Genomic DNA, 8,856 nt, shown 5'->3' on the forward strand with positions numbered 1-8,856 from the left:
ATTAGGCCTTTCATAGTAGGCTGAGAAGTGCGTTCTGGCTACTAGGTACGACATATATATATATATATATATATATATATATATATATATGTCGTACCTAGTAGCCAGAACTCACTTCTCAGCCTACTATGCATGGCCCGATTTGCCTAATAAGCCTAGTTTTCATGAATTAATGTTTTTTCGACAACCTAACCTACCTAACCTAACCTAACCTAACGTTTTCGGCTACCTAACCTAACCTAACCTATAAAGATAGGTTAGGTTAGGTTAGGTAGGGTTGGTTAGGTTCGGTCATATATCTACGTTAATTTGAACTCCAATAAAAAAAAATTGACCTCATACATAATGAAATGGGTAGCTTTATCATTTCATAAGAAAAAAATTAGAGAAAATATATTAATTCAGTAAAACTTGGCTTATTAGGCAAATCGGGCCTCGCATAGTAGGCTGAGAAGTGAGTTCTGGCTACTAGGTACGACATATATATATATATATATATATATATATATATATATATATATATATATATATATATATATATATATATATATATATATATATATATATATATATATATATATATATATATATATAATACTCCAATACGATTCTGGAACTTGCTGTATTTAACTTTTACTGGGTATCAGAGGCGGAAGTTCTTCAGTTTTCAAGGGCATACTTCAGAATATCAGAAGTAGTAAAGGATTTTGGTGCTTGATATCTTAAAGGGATCAGTTGTTATGTTAGCTATTCTACGGGTAGAATGGGTTAGTAATGACAGAACTAACCTCAAAACAACCAGCTGGCCGTTCCTGCAACCTGTCCTCATACTTAAGGCTTTAAGGCAATGTTTTCGTTACCGATTTCAGCGTAAGTATTATCTTGGTTTTAGTGATATTGGAAGTGTGGTAATATTAACGGCTCTTGGGGGTTTACGACCATCGGCTTCAGTAGGTTAAGTGAGTTGCTTCGTTTCTTCCGTTTCTTGCTTAACACTTGAAATTCGACGCTTCTCAAATCTGGAGAAGAGGCTGGTGCCGGAGCAGCCAGTAGATGATAACTTGACTGGCTTCCTTGTGAAGACTGCTGGGTGCCACTCACACACTCAGTGCCTGTTGGGTGCCACTCACACACTCAGTGCCTGCTGGGTGCCACTCGCTCAGACAGTGCCTGCTGGGTGGCACTCGCCCTGAGTGTGCCTGCTAGAATATACACCCTCAGTGCCTGCTGGAATATACACCCTCAGATAGTGCCTGCTGGATGGCACACCCTCAGACAGTGCCTGCTGGATGACACACCCTCAGACAGTGCCTGCTGGATGACACACCCTCAGACAGTGCCTGCTGGATGGCACACCCTCAGACAGTGCCTGCTGGATGACACACCCTCAGACAGTGCCTGCTGGATGGCACACCCTCAGACAGTGCCTGCTGGATGGCACACCCTCAGACAGTGCCTGCTGGATGGCACACCCTCAGACAGTGCCTGCTGGATGGCACACCCTCAGACAGTGCCTGCAGGATGGCACACCCTCAGACAGTGCCTGCTGGATGGCACACCCTCAGACAGTGCCTGCTGGATGGCACACCCTCAGACAATACCAGGCGAGGCGCTGTCCCCTGCAGCGGTGGTGACGGGTGACGGATGACGGTGGTGACGGGTGGCGGTGGCAGGTGCGTCAGCTAGTTGATCCCTGGGCGGCAGAAGCACCATTGAAAGAGGAGAAAGATGAGTATGGATCCCCCGGCTGACATGAAGCACGGCCCAACCACTACCAGCGGGGTGGTGTAGGCGTACATGGTGACCGGCGTGAAGTCTCGCGGGTCCGTACAATTGGCTGTAGTGGAGGAGAGAACTTGTCACGCACACGACAAAGAAAACCAATCATTATTGCATTGCATAGGTTACAAAAAAATATATTTTACGCTGCCATTCTCCATCTCTCTCTCTCTCTCTCTCTCTCTCTCTCTCTCTCTCTCTCTCTCTCTCTCTCTCTCTCTCTCTCTCTCTCTCTCTCTCTCTCTCTCTCTCTCTCTCTCTCTCTCTCTCTCTCTCTCTCTCTGTCTCTCTGTCTCTCTCTCTCTCTCTCTCTCTCTCTCTCTCTCTCTCTCTCTCTCTCTCTCTCTCTCTCTCTCTCTCTCTCCCCACCGCTTGTCACTCACCTAAGAGACCATAGGTGCGGTAGGTGATCCCGGTGATGATGGCGCCGATGAGGTAGATGATGGTGCAGCAGATGACGGACATGATGACCAGGAACCTGACCCCACACCACCCTACGGGGTGACGTCGGTGGCGGGGCTCCCCGTCCGTCACGTGGTACGCCTTCCCCAGCGTCATCTGCGGGAGCACGCCCGCGTCAGGGCGTGAGTGTGTAGTGACAACCTCATGATAACGACACAGTGTTGGAGCCTGTGAGGCGCCCCATACTGACTACCCCCTTAGACGACTGCGCCACAACTAAACAGGGTAAAAATAATTGCAACCGGGGGTGCTACTGCCCTCGCACGGATCCTGCAGCCTCTCCGAGACACAAACTGGGTTTTTATGCAATTCCCACATGCACCCGGGCAACCTGTCCTCTTAAAAAGACCGTCGCTTTTGGCCGTTTGCCCGTATGGACGAATTTGGACGTAATTTGAAAATGAAAAATAAAATGAAAATAAATTTGGGATTTTTTTTTTCAACAACAGTAAGTTAAGGGTCCTCTGGTTGGTTAGGTGGGCAGGAAATTCTCATAAAGTTTCAAAACGTTATGAAAAACATTAATTTAAAGTGTCCTCTTATAACCTCTGAGCGTAAGCCGGACGACTCAAATAGAAAACGGAACAGAACGTCACTTTTGTGAGTCGATTTCATTTCAAACTACGTCCAAATTTGGCCATAGTGCGCATACGAGCGAAAAGTGACGTTATTTTTAAGAGGACGGGTTGCTGTCAACAAGCTGTTCTACCTCTTCGCCTCTTACTTTAATACACACAGAAATCACAATAGTGTGATACATCAAATGAACAAACCCTGGTTTGTGTCTCGGAGAGGCTGCAGGATCCGAGTGAGGGCAGTAGCACTCCCGGTTGCAATTCTTTTGACCAAGTCGTGGCGCAATCGACTAAGGCGCGTCTGGGATTACTTCGGACGTAGGTTCGAACCCTCACACGACCCTTGTGGATTTGTTCATTGTTTACCTTACCTTACTTTACCTAACCTTACCTTACCTTACCTTACCTTTACTTTACCTAATTTAATCTTACCTAACCTAACCTTCTACTCGTCCCGCTATTTCATGAAATTGTCAAGTTTCTCTTTGTATCTGTACAACTTATTCAAGAATAAAGGAGAAATTTTTAGGAGAATGAGAGAAACTCTGATTTGAAAATTGAATGTTTCCTACGTCGGTGTGGCCAGGTTGAACGAATGGATGATGATAAAAGTGATGAATAAAAATTACTCGAATAAATATGACAAAAGAAATGAAGGGGTCATAAAGATTGGCAATTAGATTGAATAATTAGCAGCACACGTATTGATTGTCAATAACACCAAAAAATTAGCACTGAACAAAGCTGTCCTAAAGCAATTAGGAGGGGGAAATGTGATAAAAATTGTGTATATGTGAATTATCCAAATGGAGCACTTACAGTTTATGTAATGGCTGAGATTGTGAAGTACTTGACTATAGTGTATGGCGGCGATAATGTGTAGTGATGCAGCTGTGTGTGTGTATGTGGAAGGGAAGACCTTGGAATATCAACCGTCACCAGATATCTGTGTTTCTCCATCCTTTCCATGGGAGCTGCTTTCCGCTCACACTACCAGAGGGGCATTAACTCGGAGGCTTGTTAATTAAGTCCTATCAACCATTGTTGTTGTTGTTTTAGATTCAGCTACATGGAACAGAAAGTTCCAAGTAGCACGGGCTATGGTGAGCCCGTAGGTGGAGGCTCTCTGGAGCCATTTTCAGTATCAATTTCTGATACTGGAGACCTAGGGATGGGGGTCCGTGGACGCGCTAATCCAAGACCATAAGACAGGTCAGGCCGGTGAACTGATGGGGTACACACGTTGCTCATAGCGCCAGTATTAGCTATTGGTGCTGATAATGGCTCCAAAGAGCCTCCACCTACGGGGTCACCATAGCCCGTGCTACTTGGAACTTTCTGTTCCAAGTAGCTGAATCTAAAACACCACCACGTCACTCACAGTTGAGTGTCACAGGGGTCAGCAGGGCTGTCGACGGGGCTGTCGGCGGGACTGTCGGCGGGGCTGTCGGCGGGGTTATCGGCGGGGCTGTCGACGGGGCTGTCGGCGGGGCTGTCGACGGGGCTGTCGACGGGGTTGTCGGCGGGACTGTCGACGGGGCTGTCGGCGGGGCTGTCGGCGGGGCTGTCGACGGGGCTGTCGACGGGGTTGTCGGCGGGGCTGTCGGCGGGGCTGTCGACGGGGCTGTCGACGGGGCTGTCGGCGGGGCTGGCCACAGTCGGCTGGTCTAGGGGAGGAGATGTCCGGGTGTTACAAGAGGATTGGTTTCCTTATCCCAGTTCCCTGAAGTTGGTAGTTTGGTCGAATTTCTTCAAGGTGTCGTTGGCGCAGAGGTGGTCGAGGCGTTCTTGAGGGACGACCATGTGAAGGATCCGTCCCGCTTCTTGAGGTTATCTTGAGATGATTTCGGGGCTTAGTGTCCCCGCGGCCCGGTCCTCGACCAGGCCTCCACCCCTCCAGGAATCAGCCCGTTAGCCCGTAGCAGCTAACTCCCAGGTACCTATTTACTGCTAGGTAACAGAGGGCATCAGGGTGAAAGAAACATTTTGCTCATTTGTTTCCGCCTCCACCGGGGATCGAACCCGGAACCTCAGGACAACGAATCCGAAGCGCTGTCCACCCAGCTGTCAGACACCCTCCCAGCTGTCAGACGCCCTCCCAGCTGTCAGGCGCCCTCCCAGCTGTCAGACGCCCTCCCAGCTGTCAGACGCCCTCCCAGCTGTCAGACGCCCTCCCAGGTGGCAGGCGCCCTCCCAGGTGTCAGACGCCCTCCCAGCTGTCAGACGCCCTCCCAGCTGTCAGACGCCCTCCCAGCTGTCAGGCGCCCTCCCAGCTGTCAGACGCCCTCCCAGCTGACAAGCGCCCTCCCAGCTATCAGGCGCCCTCCCAGCTATCAGGCGCCCTCCCAGCTGTCAGGCGCCCTATCGCTTGATAGGGCTTCCCTATTATTAAGTCCTATCAACCGCCGGAGGGTCATTAATTCTCATCAACTGCAGAAGAGTCATTAAGCCCCATCAACTGCAGGAGAGTCATTAAGCCCCATCAACTGCAGGAGAGTCATTAAGCCCCATCAACTGCAGGAGAGTCATTAAGCCCCATCAACTGCAGGAGAGTCATTAAGCCCCATCAACTGCAGGAGAGTCATTAAGCCCCATCAACTGCAGGAGAGTCATTAAGCCCCATCAACTGCAGGAGAGTCATTAAGCCCCATTAACTGCAGGAGAGTCATTAAGCCCCATCAACTGCAGGAGAGTCATTAAGCCCCATCAACTGCAGGAGAGTCATTAAGCCCCATTAACTGCAGGAGAGTCATTAAGCCCCATCAACTGCAGGAGAGTCATTAAGCCCCATTAACTGCAGGAGAGTCATTAAGCCCCATCAACTGCAGGAGAGTCATTAAAGCGGTAAGCAACAGCTTACTGACCAACCAGCAAGTATACTTACTTTAGCTTTGGTCATAAAGCCACGATTGAAGTAAACTATGTGTGTGCACCGAGCTGTGAGGAGTATACCTTTCAGTGCAAGTGTAGCGCTTTATGAATACTGGATGATTATTATTATTGTCATTGCGACTGGCAGTGCCGAGGTCGTTGGTTCGAGCCCACCTCACAGCCCTATGGGGATTTTGTCATTATTATTATTATTATAATTATTATTTTATTTGTATTAAAATTTATCGTATTATTCTTGTTAACTACATTTGGGTCTTCTCCGCAAGAACTTCCCGTTTTCTTTTCAGATATCAGTAGTAATGTGGGAATTCCCTTCACCTGTATAATATTTATATTTAAGTGGAGACTGTCCTCGATGTTCTCCAGGCGCCGTGACTGGTTAGTTGACGGGTCTGTGCATGTCGGTGGTCGCTCGGTTGGCAGCCCGTATCCAGACTGTTGTGAGCCTGTTGGCAGCCCGTATCCAGACTGTTGTGAGCCTGTTGGCAGTCCGTATCCAGACTGTTGTGAGCCTGTTGGCAGTCCGTATCCAGACTGTTGTGAGCCTGTTGGCAGCCCGTATCCAGACTGTTGTGAGCCTGTTGGCAGTCCGTATCCAGACTGTTGTGAGCCTGTTGGCAGCCCGTATCCAGACTGTTGTGAGCCTGTTGGCAGTCCGTATCCAGACTGTTGTGAGCCTGTTGGCAGTCCGTATCCAGACTGTTGTGAGCCTGTTGGCAGTCCGTATCCAGACTGTTGTGAGCCTGTTGGCAGTCCGTATCCAGACTGTTGTGAGCCTGTTGGCAGTCCGTATCCAGACTGTTGTGAGCCTGTTGGCAGTCCGTATCCAGACTGTTGTGAGCCTGTTGGCAGCCCGTATCCAGACTGTTGTGAGCCTGTTGGCAGCCCGTATCCAGACTGTTGTGAGCCTGTTGGCAGTCCGTATCCAGACTGTTGTGAGCCTGTTGGCAGTCCGTATCCAGACTGTTGTGAGCCTGTTGGCAGCCCGTATCCAGACTGTTGTGAGCCTGTTGGCACCCCGTATCCAGATTGTTGTGAGCCTGTTGGCAGCCCGTATCCAGACTGTTGTGAGCCTGTTGGCAGTCCGTATCCAGACTGTTGTGAGCCTGTTGGCAGCCCGTATCCAGACCGTTGTGAGCCTGTTGGCAGTCCGTATCCAGACTGTTGTGAGCCTGTTGGCAGCCCGTATCCAGACTGTTGTGAGCCTGTTGGCACCCCGTATCCAGATTGTCGCGAGCCTGTTCAAAGCTCGTATCAGTCTGCTTTGACGATTGTTCCCAGTCTATTGGCAGTCCGGTGGCAGACTGCGAGACATCACTCGCTGGTAGAGATGTGTTGAGGGAGGGAGCTCTGTACTACACACACACACTGTTTACATAACTGTATATCTATCACAAATCTTACCAATTATAAAGTGATCTAATTTATATAATCCTGGACATGCAGTATAATAATATCTAATTCACTACATTTTTATAAACGAAGAATCAATAATATTTCTTTTAGTAACTGATTTACACTCCACAATTTTGCATGAATTAGTCCAGTCAATTGAATGATTACAATTTCTTAAGTGAACAAAAAACCTTCCCAAGTGTTTGTAATATAAAATCGGTGCATGTGGACCGACCCCACCTGTGTGTTGGAGAGTGGAGGTTACTGTGTGTTGGAGAGTGGAGGTTACTGTGTGTTGGAGAGTGGAGGTTACTGTGTGTTGGAGAGTGGAGGTTACTGTGTGTTGGAGAGTGGAGGTTACGGAGTGTGTGTGTGTATATATATATATATATATATATATATATATATATATATATATATATATATATATATATATATATATATATATATATATATATATATATATATATAATGTCGTACCTAGTAGCCAGAACGCACTTCTCAGCCTACTATGCAAGGCCCGATTTGCCTAATAAGCCAAGTTTTCCTGAATTAATATATTTTCTCTAATTTTTTTCTTATGAAATGATAAAGCTACCCATTTCATTATGTTTGAGGTAAAAAAAATTTTATTGGAGTTAAAATTAACGTAGATATATGACCGAACCTAACAACCCTACCTAACCTAACCTAACCTATCTTTATAGGTTAGGTTAGGTAAGGTAGCCGAAAAAGTTAGGTTAGGTTAGGTTAGGTAGGTTAGGTAGTCGAAAAACATTAATTCATGAAAACTTGGCTTATTAGGCAAATCGGGCCTTGCATAGTAGGCTGAGAAGTGCGTTCTGGCTACTAGGTACGACATATATATATATATATATATATATATATATATATATATATATATATATATATATATATATATATATATATATATATATATATATACACATTAGTATCTCGTGACATGAGCACAGTGTCAGAATGTATTATAAATCTACTGATCAACATGAGAGAATGCTGCAGACGTGGACATGGACGACAACAATCATGTTGACAAATTATACAACTCCTGTAACCTGTGAGTACAAGGAACTCTGCGTCACGACCAGGCAAGAGACGCTGCTACTTACTGTGAGGGTTGTGTCGTCCCGGCAGGCGTAACACACACTCAGGAATCTTTAGGTGCTGGAGGCACAGAAATTCCTAGATAAACCTCAGCCTCAACTCTTCATGGCACTGGCCAGCTGTCGACTGCTTTCGTGTTTCAAACGAACCTTCAACGTCAGAGGAAATGGTGTTGATAGAATGATAGCGGATTGTATTGTTGAATTTAGCAGTTAATTTGGATAAATTACGTCTGTGACAATATTTTCTTTACGATCTTCTGTGGATATATGCAAAAATGTCAGGATACATTTGGAGAAATTAGGGGGAAAACGTTGAGAGTTAAAATCTCTTTCTTTTCTTTTCTTTCTTTTCTTTTTTTTTAGTTGTGGGCGAGAAGCAGGCGGTCAGGATCTGGGATTTTTTATCTGTGGTGTTATCTGTAGTGCGTCCTGTGGCTGAGATGACCATTGCTTCACCGCGCGCTCTCCACCACCACCACCACCTCCACCAACAGCACCACATACACCACTACCAGCTCCACCACAACCACTACAACCACCACCACCACCCTCTGAGACACACCTTCACCCCCACCACATTTATCAAAGCCACCTTCATCACCATCACCACCACCACCACCACCTTC

At 46.9% G+C, this 8,856-nt stretch overlaps 2 protein-coding genes across 2 annotated transcripts; both read right to left on the reverse strand.

The window, feature by feature from the left end:
* Window positions 1–625: 625 nt before the first annotated feature.
* Window positions 626–8,386, reverse strand: LOC123748346 (uncharacterized). The gene is made up of 3 exons (XM_045730575.2): window positions 8,234–8,386; window positions 2,163–2,337; window positions 626–1,837 (listed from the first exon to the last, which is right to left on the reverse strand). The coding sequence occupies exons 2-3, from the start codon at window positions 2,335–2,337 to the stop codon at window positions 1,683–1,685; spliced, it is 330 nt and encodes a 109-aa protein (XP_045586531.1). The 5' UTR covers window positions 8,234–8,386; the 3' UTR covers window positions 626–1,682.
* On the reverse strand, window positions 3,915–5,715 carry LOC138363467 (mucin-1-like). Its single transcript, XM_069322722.1, has 3 exons — window positions 5,685–5,715; window positions 4,198–4,483; window positions 3,915–4,167 (listed from the first exon to the last, which is right to left on the reverse strand). Exons 1-3 carry the CDS (start codon window positions 5,713–5,715, stop codon window positions 3,915–3,917), a joined length of 570 nt encoding a protein of 189 aa, XP_069178823.1.
* Window positions 8,387–8,856: the final 470 nt, after the last annotated feature.

The sequence above is a fragment of the Procambarus clarkii genome, chromosome 1 (genome assembly GCF_040958095.1).
Source record: "Procambarus clarkii isolate CNS0578487 chromosome 1, FALCON_Pclarkii_2.0, whole genome shotgun sequence".
Lineage (NCBI taxonomy): Eukaryota > Metazoa > Arthropoda > Malacostraca > Decapoda > Cambaridae > Procambarus > Procambarus clarkii.